Source organism: Phalangium opilio, unplaced genomic scaffold, assembly GCF_054372755.1.
Source record: "Phalangium opilio isolate 3A_F unplaced genomic scaffold, DU_Popi_V2 ptg000344l_1, whole genome shotgun sequence".
NCBI lineage: Eukaryota > Metazoa > Arthropoda > Arachnida > Opiliones > Phalangiidae > Phalangium > Phalangium opilio.
The window spans coordinates 671,495-690,931 of record NW_028324227.1 but is presented as its reverse complement, the minus strand read 5'-3'; the positions used below and the strand labels follow the sequence as shown (position 1 = coordinate 690,931).

Here is a 19,437-nt window from a genome sequence, read left to right as displayed (position 1 = left end):
CATGCTTTCAAAGGAAAGAGGTCATAGAAATGCTAGTTTGGAACAATACATATAGTTTGAGTCAAAGAATCCACCTCAATTTTTGGCCATGATCTAAACTTATTTCTATCCCCTTAGGCAGGTTGTTGTTCAAGTTTAAGATTAATAAACTTCTAGGCAATCTTAAGAGGACTCGGGAAGAAAGAGATTTTTAGCTCGGGGCTAAAGAGTGAGAAAAATAATTTAATTCTCGTATAATCTTTATACAAAGAAAAAAGGTTCGTTTCTGTCGATTAAATAGAAGTGTTTTTTCTTCCGCAAAAGAAAACTGATAAGAGAACAAGATGACCCCGGCCATATTACAGTTTTGCGCAGACTCTAGTGACCAGAATTAGTACAATGAGCGCAAGATATAGGAACAAAAAATATCACGGAGCTCTACTTTCGAACCGAGAAAAGAATATAATTTGGATGAAAAATACAAGCGATTTTTCTTTTTTCTTGCCAAAGATAATGAACAAGATGCTTAAAACTTCTAGTTATTACTATTTTTCCCTTTGCATTCAAATAAGGATCAAAGGTCAGTACTCATAAGTCTATCATATTTTTGATAACGAAGCGACTTTTATAATTGATTTCTTAATCCAGATGCTGGATTATTTATTTTTGGCAAACGCTTAAGAACACTTCCAAGAAAAAGTTCTTCGAAATCTTTGGAGCACAACACGCGGTCTAGGTAAAGAGGCCATCTCGCAGACCTGCCCAAGAAGACAGCGAAAAAATTTGGAAAGAATTTTTGTCCCGAGTTTCATTTGCGGTAAAAATCGATAACAAAAGCGTGCGGTATAGGGCAAGAGAAAGAAATATGACCAAATAGCATGTCGGGAACAATATAGGAAGAAGGGCCCCAACTTTTCTTCGGTCCGCCATCCATTGTTACTCCTCGACATATATGATTCTACAAACGACATTTATACTCGTACCAACGCCCTATCTAAGGATTCAGCCCAGCACTAGCTACCAACACCCAAGGATTCCGCTAGAAAAAAAGAGAGCCGAGGGTGCGAAAGAAAAATAGATGATTGCCCAAAGAATTTCTATTGTTGCGCTTATATAGGTCCCCATCAGGAGCGCGACGTCACTAATATACGGTAGGTTTCCTAACATTTTCTACCCCAAAAACCCAACAAGGTTTGAAAAAGGTGCTTCATCCGTTTACTCCGGTATTTCATGACGGCCCACACTTATATACGATGCTTGTTTTGCTATATATGAGATTGGTTTCTTCTTTTTTTTTAGAAGTATCCTTATTTTCCACTTTGGTGGATTATGGGGACGTAGTTTTTCGACGGTGAATAACAGTGGGGGAAAAAAATATAAAAATGCCGTATCCGGGAAGATATAGTGAAGGGGAAAAAGGGAGTGTGATTTCTTTAATTTTTTGCCATGACTCCGCCAAATTACCGTGATCCTGATTGCACTATAAATAAATATATAAACTTTCCCAATAATTGCAAATAAATTTTCTTTCACTTTCCGTAATAATTTCTTGTACGAATAAATTATAATTTACACTTCAACAAGAAAGTTATTTGCATAAAGATATGACATAAAGGATTCACTACACAGTTTTACAGTTACAGGGACACCGTGTATCTAAAATTCCAACAAGACCATTTGATATAATCTATTAGTAAACCTCGATTCTTGAGATAAAGTCATTTAATAAAGCATTAAAGCTAAATTAAACATTGACTAATTTGCAAATGCGATTGTAAGAGCCATGGAAATAAACTTATATCTTAGTTGGAACAGGAAGGACAGAGGGAAAAGCCGACTAATGGCAACGGAGTTCGTCTTAAGTAGGAACGGCCTTCAATGTTGAGTTCAATATATTGAGTATCGCGTATGGATGTCACAGGGAGGATCAATACGCGTGGGTCAGTGACGTTTTAGACTTAAGACACGGTCGCCCTATTTTCGCCCGACAGTTTAAGTCTGTGGTCTTTCCTCTAATGTAACCGAACGAAGTAAGCGCGGCATTTCATTGGCTGAAACGGGGAAAAAGCTACAACAAACTCCTAATCAAACCCTGCACTAAACACTAAAGGGAACCCTTTCTCATATTGAAGGTTATGTATGACCTAGTTTTAAAAAATAAACACGAAGTAAAATAGGCATATACTAGACCCAAAATCTGAACGGATATAGGCTGTTACTATCTTAGAACTGACATATTCAACTACCACTGGCTTTTTTATAACTTTCAAATTTGAAAATAAGTACGAAGAATAAAAATTCAATCAGTAAAAAAGCCCTTCATAATAAAGCCGATTTTTATAATCAGAATATTTCTTTGGTAAGCTGTAGAAAAGGGATAAAAGAAGTCTTGGCTATAACTAAGCTAGGGTTTCCATGGTAACGTAAGATTTTATCGGGTATTCTTATTGGATCAACTAACGCTCGTATCGGGATCTCCTTATCTTTTTTTAAAGAAATTTCTAAATTAGATCTTACTCGTTAACGGTTCGTCCGTCTTCCCAATTGTTAAAAAAGACCGAGAAGTTCCGAAATAAGAATGAATGTGGCGAACGTATACTTGGAAAAATAGGAACCACTGGTAGAGGGGGGAGGGAGAATACCCGGCTTTTAAGTATAGAAAAGCTCAGCTCAAGAATCAGAGGCAATTTGAAATATCGAAGATTCGATTGGCGAAAGAGCCTTTCGCGTTCAAAGTTAGCAGGCTCACTTTTTTTCTAAGTCGATCGCTTGCCTTCTAATCGAAACTTTTTACACCGCAGTACCTTAGTGCTAAACTATAATAACTTCAAATTATATTACTAACTCAATAGCAGTCTGGACTCTCTGTAAACATTGAAGCCTTGTAAAACCAAGTCACCATAATAAAAACTCGACTTTGAGTTAGTTACAACCTATTCGCTTTCAAACTTAATACCTATTGGCCTATGGAATTTTTCCCCCGCGCGTGACACGAGTCTGGGATTGGGCGGGAAATTCCGAAAATGAAAAACTTGGGTAGTAGGCTACAAAGATATTAGAAAAGGCGATGGTGCGAGCCTTAAAACCCGTATAACCTTATCGAAGACGCGGGCGCGTACGTCACAGGCAACCTTCCGAAAGTTGCCTGGCTCCAAAATCGAAGGATCGCTCGATAAGCTTAAAGATGATACGATCGAATGTTCGATAAGAGGCGGATATCTTCGGCAATCTGTCTCCTAGATATAATTTGGCCTCTTTCAATAGCAACCATTCGACCAATCATATAAGAGAGAAGCGCGAGACTTAAAAAGAAAAAATAAACGTAGCGGTACAAAATGAAGCAATAATTCTTTTGGTAAACATACCTTTAAGTGGGTGAAACTATTTTTAGTTTTTTTTTTTTCTCTCTGCTAGACAAGCAGAGATAGAAGAGGATTAAAACTAAATGAAAAACTTTTCTTTCAAGAGGAGAAATAAACGTGTAAAAACAATCTAAACGTCGATATTGGTTTATTTATATACGATAACAGGTTTCAAGAAAATACGGAAAATATTTTTATAAAAATAACTCAGGAAAAAATACTAACGATTGCGTAGAAAATTTCAAGATGTTTCGAGTTTTTCGGAAAGGGAGAATGAAGAGCTTATAAGTAAGTAGATTTTGTTTCGGCTAGAGTATGAAAAACCATGCTTCATATTATTGGCGTTAATTTTTTTATACTTGTAGATACTTTTTCAAAACATTGGGATAGGCCTAGGTAATCAGGAAATTTTAATTCCCACTATTTCGAACTGGTCAAAAGTCTCATTGGTCAAAGTTTCAGCGAACTAAAAATGGCGTCCTGAAAAGTGACCAAAACATCTTGACTGGACAACATCAATATATTTTAACCCCGGCTACTCGATATTTATAAATTAAATGCAGTTATTGCATCGTAAGAAGTTGAGCTTCAATACTGAATGTCAAATATGGGAAATTGAAAGTAATGCAAGAATTATTTTCCAAAAGTATAAATAAAAAGAAACTATTAATTAAAAAAAAGCGGGAGATTTTTAGAAAGAGGGGGAAAAAGTCCCCTCTAGATTTAAGCAATTGCTCCCATTGGCGGCATTTCAATCGCTTCTAAAAGCTAATTAGGAAAAGTAAGGCAGATATGCAGGTCTCGTAAAAAGAAAGCTAAAAGCTAAAACACCAGAAAGAAAAAAAAAAAGAATTAATAAAAATAAAAATCCATCCCAAGACTATCGGTAATTAAAGAAACAAAACTTGCAAATTAACGTCGAGGCGTTGAGTACCAATAAATCACTATAGTCTAGTGACACAAATAAAACAGAGGGGAATAAACCTTACAGTCCAAAAAAAAATGCTGCAAAAGGACTAGAGGGACATAGAGGGAAGAAGAAGAAAAAGCTGACATTTTCCCCTAATTAATCTTGAATTCGCGACATCCCTAGATTGGACACTTCTTTTATGCACTATACTCTGAAAAAGGTTTCTATAGCAACGCTCCCGAGTACATCATGGCGCAAGGGAGTATTAAGGATATAGTCTGTACTAAAACGAAAGAAGAAAAAAATAAGGCGATGCTAGCAAAAGTAAAAGCTCGCGGATCAGGTGCATAACATCGTAACTTCAAGACGTGAGAATCCGCATTTTAAAGATGGTCTACATCACAAATTACGTAACGTTATGTTGTAAGCATTACTAAATGTTAACTAGTATTCCTTTAAAAGGCAAAAGAGATAACGAGTGTAGTTAGTTTCCCTTTTTCTTGACAACGCGTTAAGAGAAAAAAATATATTTTTAAGAAAAACCACTATTCAACAGGACCGGTTCAAAGTTTCGTTACAAGTAGAAGGAGACACTAGTAAAATGTCGCTTTTTTGCCTTTCGTAATTTATAAACAGCCCCTGAGATTCATTTTTTTAACTTAAATTCATTTTTCATTCCGACAGGTGTGGACACACACCGGCTTATTTCTATAGACTAAGTTTCCATTTCCATAAGCAAACAGAAATTTCAATTTATAAACTAAACTCAGCGACGCCGTGTTGTAACAACATAACGGTATTAAAATGAGTGAAAAGAAGATGAAAAAATTACTGTTGATTTTTCCCCCCAACTTTTTAAAAACAAAAGGAATTTAAGATGAAAAGGGAAGAGAGAATCTTACTTCATTGTACGTCCTGATTTATTTTTTATCTTCAGGAGCTCTCGCAACTTTTTTTATGACCCCGCCATCTCTAGTTTGAATGAATTATTCAACGCCTATTATATTAAAGGATCATCCCTCCACTTTTTCTTCAGGACCGGCAATGCTTCTCGCGTTAAGCCGCGTTCTTAAACCGCGTAAGCGAGCGAAAATGAAAATTTTCGACGAAGTGTCAAGACTGCAGCTCGAACAGAAAACGTTTATTTCCGCTGTTATTCATTCCTAACTTCACCTATATTAATTTATGAAAATATCCCACGTTTTTCAATGCCCATTACATCATATCAAATTGCATATCAAAGAGCGCCACTTGTATAATTTCTACGGATCCCTTCGCTGAAATTTAACAAATATCACTTGTTTAGGAGTGGCAAAAGCAGATACCAATGGGACTTTCATAATGGTTTTCTTTTTCCAGAGGAACGAGAACGACCCCATCTGCTTTGACTGAAATTTTAGGGCTTTTAGTTTTTAAGGGGAAAAACAATCCCTTATACCTAGGGTCGTAAAACAAGGGCAAACTGTTTACGAATATGGGATCAAGTCGAAGGTTAAAAATCTCATGACATTCGAACAGGAGCTAAAAGTTTCGGAAAACTTCCCCTGAGCCGTTTACGATTTAACAGATAAATTGGGTTGCTGATACTCTAGAGATTGTGCAAAAAATATAAAAAGCCAGCGCAGATTTTAACGCGATTTAACGTTTCTTAAAACGAATTTCTAGAGGCAACATAAACAAACATTACATATAAAGTCGAACTATTCGCTAATGTTTTTTGGAAAAAAAAAATTCTTCTGTATAATACTCTAGACACAAGTATTAATTTAACGGATTTCCATTAAAAACATACCAAGGCTTTTAAAACTAATTCCCAGTAAGAAAAACATAAATTATTTAATTTAGAAACAGAATTTCTAATCAGTATAATTGTAGTTGCGTCTCACAGAAGAGAGTTAATTTAATTAACTTCGTTTAAAATTCAATATTAATCGGATAAAAATTATTTTCCAGAATAAAAAACACATTAATTATTTAATTTAAAAACGGAATTTCTCTGATATAATCAGTATAATTAGAGTCGCATTTTAAAGCGAATAGTTAATCAAATTAGTTTGACATTAAACATTAATTAGACCAAGTTTTAAGTAACATTCTAAGTCAAGTAAAACGGTCCAAGAACATTTTAAAACTAGATTGGATGCCCATTTTTCAATCTTGGTAACACGCTTTGGTGCGTAAAGCTTAATATTGGCGTAATTTACACCGAGATAATTTTAAAGTTTAGAAGCAATTATGGAAAACTAATTGGTCTAGACCTACCAACATTTAAATAATTAAAATAAGGCTACGCACACTATAGGCTACCCCGTGTTATTAATAAATAAGGAAAGAAATTGCATTCTACTCGTTACTGTCCACTGCAAACTGATATGTTTGTTCAATGTAGCGTGGCAATAGTCTAAGGACCCTAGTTTGCTCAGCGAGTTAGAAGTGATTAGCGAGCCTGGATACCGTTAGATATCTCGGATAATACACTTTACGCTGAATCGGATTTCCTAGCTTAGTAATACAAGCCGTATAGTATAGAGAAGGCTGCAAGGACTACGGTATAAGCCTTACACAATCGAGTCATCAAGAGGCTGTCAAAGTAGTGATAGACCACCCGTGCTCGACGATGTATATACGAAACACGCTAATGACTATCCGTATTACAAGGTGTATCGCGTTCATGGAACTGATCTGTTCGTAGGAGCGGAAAATTATTAAACATAGTTCATAAACATTGAACTTTAAATACAGTCGCGTTACTATGTACAGTTCATCAGGTAGTTTTACTATATCTATCCTGATTACTATTTAATTTTGCTCGCGACGATGGTCAAGTCATTGGGAGTAATTGGCGTATGCGATGTGTCTATACATTAGACGAAACCATGCAATAGACGATGTACATAGAATCTTAGAGTGATTTTTACCTCGACCAATATTAATGTATAATTTAAAGATCAGGTCAAGTTAAATTAGATTGCTTTATATCATGTTTAAAGTAAAGTATGTCAAAGAATATTTCTTGAAAATTTACAAACTTGACCTTAGAATAAAATAGGCCTACAGAATACGATATGTAACTGATTCATACACTGTTCCGTGAATTTTTATTTTTAAAGACAAATGAGTTATCCATAATTCAAAATATACACATTTTCTAAAATGATCACCGATAAAAATCAACCAACCAACCCTTTTCCAACACTACGTAATCGCGAAATCGCGTGCGTAAAAGTATGGAATGAAATAACGCAATAAGGAATTGAACTGAACGCAAAAATACAAATTCGAATCTCACCTTACCCGCGGAAGACAGATAAAATAGGGCCATACACCAGCAAACGAAAGTGACACGTAGAATCACATGTCGATCACTACGATGCAAATTACGGAAAAAACCGGTGTAGTCATAATAACATCCTTTTAGGAATACGGTGGCAAAACTTGCCCGCGGCCCGCGAGCGATGTTAATTTAGATTACAAAAAACAATCACTCGTTTAAAATCGTAATTAATTCGAATCGCGATAAATTAAACGCTGGTCAGTGATTTAAACGTTACGAGCAAAAAACACCCCGAACTAAGTAGTCAAACAACTGGGAGTCTAGTCGAGTAACAACATCACTGAACTGGACCGACGAAGCGGAATCTCTCGCTTTCGTCTCTTACTCTGGGATCCCCCTAAAAGAGGAAAGGGGGGGAAGGTGGAGACCGGAAACCACGTGACTAAAGTAAAGGATGTAGGAGGAGCCTTAATACTCTCCGGATCGGACAGAGAAACTCTGAGAAAACTTCTCAAGCTCGGTGTGTGCCGCGATGGAAGCCAAGAAGAAAATTTGCTCCAAATAGTTCCATTTTCGATTTTCGCCGATTTTTCTTTTTTCTTTTCCTTTCGCCTCGAGCAAATAAAGTCAGAAGGAAATTGATATACTTGTAGGATACCATAATGTAATATATTCCGATAGGGGATTTACCGCTAGGCTATCACCGGGAAATGGATTTTCGAGATTTTGGTCCCATTACCGTGTTTACCTTTTACTGAAATTACAACGCGCTTTTGTAAACAATATCGGAAATTGAAATCAATTTGCGAGAGATTTTCGGTTAGAGCCTATATAATGCTAATTTAATATAAATTGACATTAGGGAGTGCTTTTCAATACATTCAATTTTGCGTAGCTCATTCTCGTATATTTGACTAAGAAGTAATAGATAATATTTGGAATTCATTTTACTTTTGTCAGCAGAAAGATAAGAACCATAAAGAGTATTAGGGGGGATAAAGGGGTGAAATTAATCTACAATAACATACTATCGGGTATGATTGCTTGCTCAATTATTACGTACATATGTTATTGATGAATCATGAGTTAAAAATACGCATGGAAGTATTTCCAATGTACAAAATAAATAAGCAAAATCAGTTCCTCGCATTAAAAATATGCATTGAGAATATTCCGATCTCCATTAAACAGTTACTTAAGATGGAAACGCGGTACATTCACGCAATCCCTTTTCAATTACATCTAAATCCATGAATAAGTAAGAGCCGGTTCCGTGTCGGTGAATCGAGTTCAAAGTTGGCTGCCGTATCCAGTTTTTATTCCAGCTTAGCCCCGTCCTATCACCATGGTATATATATCGTTTTCCCAGTTCTTTGTCTTAGGCAAGACACGCGTTCATCTTGGGTAGCTAATGGAGCGTGTAAAGGTTGCCTAGCGACCACCAAACTCCTCGCGCTAATGGAATGGTCAGAGTCAGAACCCGCCACTTCGTCGTAGCGTAACACCCTCCCAGCATCCCTATCTCTCTACGCTAGCAGTACACGGAAGCGCTTCTTTTCGCCCATAAAACAAAGATAGTTTCGTTAAAACCAAAGCGGCGGGGCGCCTTTTACTTCGCAAAAGAACAGTTACACCAAAGATTAAGGATTAAAGTGCAAAAAAGAGAGGATGGATACTTGGTCCTCAAGGATATGGATAAAAACTATGGACTAGGAGAAGTCACTGCTCCAGAACCGGCATTTTACACCTACTTCCGACATTTTAAAGAATTACACACCTAAAGTAACGTCAAATGTTAGACCCCCTTAAACTCGCTAAGACGAAAATGGAATCAACTATTTTTCGCTCATCGAAAGCGTATAACAGTAAAGATAGAAAGACAAATGGGTAACGCGTGGTCTCGGGGTAAAACTGGCTTCGTGGTAGGCTTTATCTCAAACGAATTAATTGGTTCTTACAAACAGAAACGTGCCCCCTCTAAAATGAAAGTACGAAACCCCATAGAAATAACGCCCACATCCAAAATTTAAACTTCAAACACAAAAATTACTAAAGTTTCTCTACTTGAGAGAAAGTTTTCGTCAGTTATTATTTTAGGGTTTCGTTAAAACGTAACGCGAGGCTTAAAGTTAACGACTTTCATAGAATATAATATTTTAGTTGGACCAAAGGCAAACAGAAACTTACGAAAGCGAGAGATGAGGAAGGGAAAAGTATTTCCTTACATAACATCAAAAATCTGATATTCTATTTACCTTAGGTAGAAGCAGGAAAAACGACATTGAATAAGTATTTAAAAATTGCGATTTTCGTTAAGTTATAGGTGTCATTAGGCTATGAGTAGGACTGAAGTACAGATCGTTAATTCTACCGCGTCCCACTCTAATATACCATTTAAATTAATACGAATTAATTCCCTCAAAAGCAGTTATAACTATAGAGTTTTCGTTTTTGCTTATGATCAAGTTAAACTCTTTTAAATTAAGCTTTAACATAGAGAGAATTAATTAAATATATTTAAGAGGATTAAACCGTCTCATTTTACAAAGTAGGTAAGAAATGGTGCCTAAAATTAATTAATTTCCTTAAAGTAATCATCATTCTCCATTTAATGGAAAGCCATGATTAATTTTGGGGAAACGTCAGTCTTATTTTAGCCAATCATCAGTTTTCTAATCTTCTAATAAGAGAAGTCTTAAACAGGAAAGCTAGCATTCAGGGGAAATAATTCTATTGTGTTTTCTATATGCGCCTGTAAAAATGTTTCACTCGCTATGCACCTATGTTCACATAAAAGCCAACGTATAGGGAACAAAAAATTTTCCAAGCTAATAATATCCTATACGTATGCTTGGTGAACTGAAAACGTAGGGTTAGTCTACGGTACGCCCCGGCACCTGAATATTGAGCTAGATTATCAAAGCAAAATACTTTAAAAAGATTTTTCAGTGAATTTACGAGGATCTTGTGGAGCTTCCGGTAATAAACGACGTAATTAATTGGCAAATGGCAAAAGCCTTCGTTTAATTTAGCGGAAATAAGTACGGGTCACCTTTAAAATATGGCCAATATCCCCCAAAGTTTTATAGCTACCCTTTGCAAATTAAGCTAAAGAGAAAAAGTTAAAGGATATACAGGGTGTTTCTGATAAGTCTGCCATAAATAGGTTAGGTTAAGCGCGTTACCTATTAGGGCGTATCACCTACAATTTGACAGTGTTTTAGCATGGAGGAAGGATACGAGCTATGGGCTCTATAGGAGAGGCCAACTAATAGGCGCGCGAGAAGCCAAAAAGGGTCACGGTGGCGCCGCCAGACGGCGAGTAAAGTAACTAAAGTTTTAATGAAAATTCAAAACCATGTCGGGAACAACAAATCGAAACATGTCGTTAATTATTGATTGCAGCGCTCCTAACTGCAAAAATAATAAAGGAAACGCTAGAAATTTGTCTTTTTTCCGATTTACCCAAAAATACCGGTTTTTTACACGTTATAGAGCAATAATTTGTTTGAACTTTAGTTACTTTACTCGCCGTCTGGCGGCGCCACTGTGACCCTTTTTGGCTTCCCGCGCGCCTATTAGTTGGCCTCTCCTATAGAGCCCATAGCTCGTATCCTTCCTCCATGGTTTTAGTTACAACACCATTCAAAGCGTCGCCGTGTGTCAGCAGAATATTGTTTCATTTGCTTCACACTCTCTTTAAGCAATAAATTATGGTTGTTCTGTGGCGAGAAAGGATTTAATATAGATACAGACAACAGCAAGAATATTTATCATATAGAGACACGCTTCCCTTCTCTAAAAGGGGGGGGGGGACGAGAAACTTCGATCATTATGGGATAAACTAAAAGACTCCATCTGGTGTTATTTTAAGGCGACGACATATTTTGATATAGACAAGCGCGAAACTTATTTTCGAATGTTTTTCTTTAGGAAACACGACAAAATCATTATGGCGAGATTTAAAAAAATTTTTGTAAAAATATTCGATACGCGACAAACATTTTTCGGAACTAATATTTGGACTATAGATGGAAAATTTAACCAGACTCGATCGATACCTCAAGAAGAAACCGATCGATGTTGGTTGAGAAAGAAGGTATCGAGGATCTATATATTTAGTTCGTGGGAATTAAGATAGTGAGAAGAAAAGCGGGGATGAGGAAGAGACGGGTGAAGATGTGAAATTAGCATTGGAACACCCCAAATGTAACTTAAAAGAACATATTGCTTATATGATTTTTACATTGTGACAGAATATGTATTGTATATTTTTGGATAATCTTCAGTAATGTATTTAACTTACTTTTTCGGCCAATTTTCACTTTCTTTCAAGATCTACTTTTTAAACATAGGACCGATTTTCGCAAACACTGTTTACCCCAATCTTACAGACAATATTTGCTTTTTCTACGAGAAAATTTTCAACCTTTCTTTATACCCAAACATCTATATTTTAAATTTCAATTTTTCGTTCCTATAATGGTTTTCAACAAACCTTTTAACCCCAATTTAAAACTAATACGACAGCTATTACGCAAATACACTGGATAAATTTTCAACTAGTTCCTATTCCGTCAATATTACACCAACTTCATCTAAATTGATGTCTACCGCGCGAATACACCGAACGGATGTTCAACAAATAAACTGCATCTATTTTCATCTAATTCAAAAGTAATTCAATAACAACTACACAAATATTTATCTAAATATATACCAAACGAATTATCTAACTCCGTTGCTATTCCGTAAACACATTGATTCAATTATCATGTAATTGAAAAAGTTTTCCTCAAATATATTTTTTAAATTTCAAAATAATGTAACGGTTATTGATCGAATATATCGTATCAATTTTCATCAACAGCAATTTTGCAAATATTATTGAATGAATTTTCATGTAATTCATCAAATATTTCCAAACACATGTAAACTCACCCCCATCAAAATTTTCAACACCACAAAAAAAGAAAAAAAAAAACTGCGCTTACTTTGTTCAGTTCTGGCTCGGAGGCGAAACCCAAACCGTAGACGGTATTAGCTCGAATATCAGACCATTGGCCAAATTTTTGCGACGTCTTGGTAAATGTCATGTTAGGCGTGATTGTACTGTTGATGACCGCCTATAAAAAATAAAAGTATATAAGATGACTCTTTTTCTACCGTCAAAACATTTTTTTTTTGCAAAGTAAACAAAAGGCAAAGGGAATAAAACAGAATGAAGTTAATGGTATGGGACCTTTAGATCCTTGCCTTTATCGCATCAAAAACAGTATGAAAGATGTCGCCAGGCACGTTATATTCCAGTCAATCTGGCCACTGGGGAGTAAAGCCTTTGATCCCTTCTCCTTACTCCTTTCCCCCCCACTCGGACCATCAAAAAAATCATCCATCACTTCGTCTAGTGACGTCATTACTCCCGTCTTTCCCTCCCACTAAAGTATACCTTGATCCAACGCCGCCCAACCCATAGAGTATAAAGTGTAAGGAGTAGAAACTTTCTTGCGTTTTCAAAACAGTAAATAGAAACCAACATGGATGCGAACAACATCAAAATGCTCGCATTACTTGGATACAAACCCATCGTTTTATAACCCTAAACAGAGTTAAACACGTGACCCATCGTTACGTGCGTGGTGAAAACAAAAAGGCAAGTATCTTAATTTAGCGCAAGAACATCGCTTAAACTTCTGGATGTTAATTATTATAAAACTTGCATTGAATCCCAAATTCTCTCAGCACAAAATGCTGCATTTGGTCTGAGTGATTACCACTTTGTTTTTTCCAATAAGACGCAACTTATAAATATTCATATTTTTGCGAGGAACCTTCGACTTTCTTCAGTTTCTCTTTGGTTACGTTAAAGCCGCTCTTCCCGTTCTGTCGTTATTTTAGCTAGGGGGGGGGGGGAGATCCCGTAGGAATTACGCATATTTGATCCGTCTGAAGCTTTTCACCTTAAACAGGCTTAGGAATTAAGCCTAACGTAAGGCAAAGCCGCGATAAAAAATAGGGTTTTTTTTTTCTTCCGATTTCATAGAACGTAACCATTCTTTTACCCCAGAGAAAGCAATTTCAACTATACCCTTACCTATCCGAAGAAGCGAGGTTCTGGATAAACCGTGATAAGAAATTAGATTTTTATTTTTCTATTCTTCGGTGCCATAAGCCGAGCTTTGGGGACATGAGGCGCTTTGGATAAGACCGTTGTGTTTTGGGAGATAAATATTGTGTAGTAACACATTCACGACACGCGTTTTTTTCATCTTGGAGAATAGGATTACAGGCTTTTGAAGTTACGAAGTTTGGAGTATGCACTCTTGAGTAATTCAGAAAAAAAGGAAAGTCTTCGTTCAGCGAGTAAACCGTTACCGATACATTTTAACTATCTCCGATGCTACCCATACAGACTGTCTCAGTTTCTCGGTAGAAAGCAGGGCCACCAACTTCCAAATAGGAAGATGGACTGCAAAACCGGTTGTAGTCAGTTCTAGCGTCGTTCTCGAACTAGCTCGAGGTGTAAGTCTCTCGCATACTTATGGAACATATCTTATTAAACTTAGGTTGTTATATAAAATAAACATTTCAATCAGTATATATAACAAACCACCAAAATTCAAGCAAAGTGCGCCTAATTATTTTCTAATTACACAAGCGATTGACACCGATTAAGAAACGCAATTAGGCTTATTTGCAGGGTGATTAATCGAATAAAAATAATTTGATTTTCACTTTCCCTCGCGGCTGGTGTTACATATACCGTTGGATTTATTACACCATTATTCTCAACGATACAAACTCTGGCTGCTAAAGGAAAAGGGGCTCTATAACGGGTCAAGCCGTATTCGATAATTTTGGGGCATAGACTTCCTGGACGACGGAAACGGAAATGACGCTTTTCCGGACGAACGCCGCCGCCACAGTCCGTTAGTGTCGCTCCATTCGCCCCGTCGCACGGGTCCAAAAAAAAAAATTATCATGCATGCACGACTTCTAAGCAAGAGTGGGGGAAAGGTTAGAGGTCTAATCGGCTGCCGCAATTTAATACACTTCGATTCCAATCATTAATTATTGGAAGGAGGCAAATCGAAGTCCTATCCGTAAATTTGGAAATACTGACAATACAACGCCTCTCTACATCTTAACCCTGGTTAAACTAGGTCAACTATTAGGCATAGTATTTGACTAAACGGTAAACATCATGCAGTTTAAAGCCAAGTCGTTGAAGTTAAGCTGGCTACGCATTAGAGCGTTGCGTAAGTTACGCGTTTCCCGCGTGAATACGTAGTTTTCAGACTAGGAGGATTGATACCATATAGCCAGACGTCGCTATGGCAGTACCCATTCTTAAATATCAAATTCGTATTTTAGTCCCTATCTAAAATTAAACGTTAAAAAATTCCGGAAATGTCAACGGAACGTGATGAACGCGTCGATCAAAATTAATAGCCATTTTCTAACTTCCTAGTTTTTCTTCGTTCCCTTGAACTTTCCTAAACTTTTACAACTGATTAATTTTTAAAAGAAGGATATTAAAAATTGAAAAATGTGGTAAGGACCATATTGTACGTTATAATAGTAAACGTTTAAGGAAGTACAAGTTATGGAAGTTAAGAAAAAAAAGGTTCCGCCTGTCATAAATAAATTAAGAACTATACGATATCGATCATTCATTCTACCACGAGTAATATAAGCGTTAGATTTAGTTTCTCGTATCGATTTTCACGCGCTCTATATATAGTTGCCACGTAATAAACGGTATAGTATGGCGATCCATTTCCCCAAGCGAGGTCAAAGTTCGGAATGAGACTTAACGTTCGCTCTCTTCGGTCGTCCGACAAAAGGCTAATCAACGAACTGGTCGACTCCCATAACACGGATTTTAGCGAATGGCTTATTATAAGTAAACTAACTGTAAATTGCAATCATTATAGAATATACGAAATTAAGAGCAAGATTTCTGTCGAGGTGCCGCGCGAATCTGGATATTCTAATGGGTGTTTGCTCTCCTACGAATGTGTAATGGAAAACAGTCCCAGAGTACTCGTATCCATGGTTGATTGGTAGCCGTAAATGTAGGTTCCAAAACGTATTTCAAAGTTGGGTCATTTAACGCTAAATCAACATATCTACATAAGTAAAAGTTGTGGCTGACTGATAAAGGTCCAGTCCAAAACGCTTTGGACGTAGCTCCTAAATTATATATTTAGAAAAAGGCCGTTCTTTTAAGGTGTAATGTAATGTTACCCGAACTTTTCCTTTAAAATTTAGTAAAATACGCTTAAATGAATGGGAAACAGCTTTAGCAGAGGGAAACGTAGAGAAAATGATTTAACGAAATTGAAAGTGCATTTGATGTTAAAATCAAGACAAAATCTAGTGACTTTAGAACGAAATTTAACTATTCACTTTAGTTGTATAATGACTATCCCCAAAAGTTTACTATTCTCAATATTACTGGTGATGAAAAACTATTTGAAACGGTTGATTTCCCACCGAAACTCCCTATTACAATACTTCTATGGCTTTGTACAATTGAACATGGGGACAATACGGGTTAGTAGATAAAAGGAGTGGCTTTTACCTTGGTGCCTTCGACGCTGATGATACGATAGAGGTTCCTGGTGGAATCGAAGAAGAAGGAGACGCTGATAGCCGAGGAACTGGCCGGGATCCAGGACCTTTTCGTCTTCGGGTCAATGTGGAAGACATGAGCTTTTGTAGAGAAGATGGGTTGTTCCCTGTAAGCAACAAAGAAATAGAAAAAGAAAAAATATACGTTAGACAACGTCGTCACGCTAAAAGAAAAATCAATCGCGATCAGAAAAACCTCAATAAAGCGTGGGGGAAAAAAAAAGAACTGTTTTGTATTGTGCTTACAGCGTACTTTACACTTTCGCCCGTTCCATTACAATAAAAGACATTAACATTATTAAACTACACCAGGACATCATACAGCTAATATAACCAACATATAGCCCATGTTAATTAATACGACGTTTTAGCGAGTACTACCCATCACGCTTCACAATTCGAGTTCCTGGGTGCAATATAAATTTCTTTAAACATAATGATTAGCCTAGCTCTTCCCACAAAATCCGCCTAGATACGTGGATAAAATTGTCACACTATTATTCCTATTATCTGTATGCATTGCGACTATACTTATGGGTAGGGACGGAACATGACGAGTTGTATTACGAAGAACGAACTAAGTGATGACGTAATTATTTCGAAGCTTCAAATTGCTTTCCATTATAACGCGTTTAGTTTAATTCAGATGAAATAAAATTAATCAGTATCAACAGAAAAACGAAAAATTGAACCTGAATTTGGAAAAGTTGACCATAATAACGAGGAAAAAAAAATAGCGAATCAATTTCAGTCGCGGGTCATACATACAATATTTGGTAGATATTCCATATCCAATATGAAAGTTAACGGGGTCGCTCCATTTAAGGCAAACCATTCTATAGAATTTTTGGACATTTGCCCGAACCTTAATCATATGGGTTGGTTGGGGTAAAAGAGAAGCTCCCTCTTTTCAAATTTCCAGGGAAACTGATTTACAAAAGATAGTGGGAATGTGAGAACTGCTAAGGTCGTAGTGGCGCCATGTCCCGTAACAAGCATAAGTAGAACGATATTTAATGGTAACGTACAATTTCTAGTAACGAAGCAACTAGCAAAGCTATCCAGCGCTTCCCGTGGTGTACCGGTGTTTTAAGGAAATTAATTGAGACTGCGGCTGCACGACAAATAAACAAACAAACAAACCAACCACTTTCTGAAACATACAACAGATGAACCGACTCCTTCATTGTCCTAGAAATTCCATTAGATTGAGGATGCTATAGAGGAATAGTTTCCAAACTGACGTCGCCTTACTTCATTGATTATACTTTCCGAGGTTGAGAATGAGGTAGGCCGGCCTTGCCCGCCATCTATGGGTCAGTGACTGAGATTTGATTTAAATAAAACGCGCCTTATGAGCCCCTGACCATCTTATAAAGCGCACCGTAAGCACCTCGCGCACTTTATTTCCACCGAGAATAATTCAATTTGAATACCCGACCAAGACTTGGAGAGAGATATGCCGTATAAATTTTGACAGGTTAAAATTATGCCAAGTACAGTCAGTTTACCTTTAAACGTTTAGGATGAGGGTAATTTGATTAATGACGGGCTCACTACCGTTTTAAAATGTCAGGAAGTGGTGTCATTATATACAGAGGTTAAGTACACGTTTAATCCCTTGCCTTTTAAGTTAACGCAATATGGATTTCTTACTATTATTAGCAAACCACTATGCCTGAATTGCCGGCTCATATGTGACGAAACACGAAAGGTAAAGAATTTCCCCGATTACTAACGTTGGTCACACAATATTTCACGATAACGTAAAAAAAAAGATTAAATTGGCCACTTTACCGTCCTTATAAAATTTCAATTTCTCGCACGGCCTAAATTACAGTGAGAACACCTTACTCTAATAAAAAATAATATATACTTATCCACCCACCGATTTAAATTGACAGTCGTGAGGTAATGAAACATGTCTGCCCAGAATGAAATCGAGAAAATCTTGGAGAGTTTTCGAGTTTACCGACTTCAAACTGAACTGCAGGGCACGCTATCGTTTCAGATTCCGTTAATCGACACCAAACCCGAAAACTATAAACGTGGAGACGTTGCGTCTAAAGTGAGGTACCCTAACTGATGTCTCTACAACTAGCGGACGATTACCCAAATCTGTAGACTAAAAATTCAAAAAATAGGCCACCTATTCCCTCCCCCGTTTAATCAGCGCGATACATCTACTTCAAAAATATACGTGCCATTTTGTCTTTAAAAAAAAACATGGAAACATTCAAAGGTTCTTGAATGAGATCTTTTACACGTGGACTTAGTATTTCGAAACTGAATAGCAAGACTCTTTTTTTTAAAAAAAATCACAAATGGTTTTTACTGAAATTTGGGTACTAGAATATTAGGCCCATTTCCGGTTTTGTTTTTCTATTTTGCCCAAATTAGAGTATCTATAGACTGAGTAGGGTCAATGGGCGAAAATTGACGTCTATTAGTATTTCCATCTCAGTCGTAAATCTGGTTTAAAAAAATGATCCACGTGAAATAACGTCATCAATCGCCACTAAGCGGAAACATAATACGTGTCCATTTCCTTCCCAAAAAAAAAATAGAACTACATGACGTCATTTTTGGCCTATTGACGCCATACTCGGTCTATAGATACTCTAGCCCAAATCACGTGGTTAGTGTTTCCTTTCAAGAGTGGGCAAAGGGTAGAGAGATTAGGGGCGATGCGAAGTGCATTAAAATAGGGGAGTAAAACGTGCCCGAAGAGCACCGCCCTTAATAGACCAAAATATATCCCCAAAAGCAAGGGATATATTTCACCAAGAAGTAATATAAAACTCTCTAAAGACGAGATAAGGTCAGAAGTATATTTACTGAAGTAAACTGAACTAACCTAACCTAAACATAACCCAGTCTATAGCATTTTAGCAAGTATACGAAGCTAAAACTTGGGGCAGGACAACGTCCCAAAGTGAAAATCCTCCAAACTTTCCATTTTTCATACCAAAATAGCACGGAAAAGATGTTAGGAATAAAATGTTCTGTATGGAATATAATTAGGCCGCAAATCACTGGTGAACAAAAAAGAAAATCGCATTTTGACCATTAATTTTTGATTAAATGGGGAAGAAATGGGGGTGGAAAGAACTTCGTGCTTTCACCCAAGTACACGCGAAGTAGTCATTATTTAAAAAGACTATGGGACGAAACGTAATCGGTCATGACAAAAGGAAATCCAGGAATTTCCCCAAAAAGTTCGTCTTCTACTCTCATCTTCCGATAATTAATAGTTCCCAATCACACACATAGAC

The 19,437-nt window shown here is 36.8% G+C and overlaps 1 protein-coding gene across 4 annotated transcripts in view; it reads right to left on the bottom strand.

Moving 5' to 3' along the window:
- The window catches only part of LOC149609917 (homer protein homolog 2-like), a 179,632-nt gene that overhangs the window by 63,016 nt on the left and 97,179 nt on the right, over positions 1-19,437 (bottom strand). For all 4 annotated transcript variants that reach the window (XM_089860117.1, XM_089860119.1, XM_089860118.1 and 1 more), the window contains exons 2-3: positions 16,113-16,269; positions 12,520-12,651 (exon numbers count right to left, since the gene is read on the bottom strand). In XM_089860117.1, the coding sequence (XP_089716243.1) occupies positions 12,520-12,651; positions 16,113-16,269 (289 nt within the window). The remainder of the gene's footprint in view (positions 1-12,519; positions 12,652-16,112; positions 16,270-19,437) is intronic.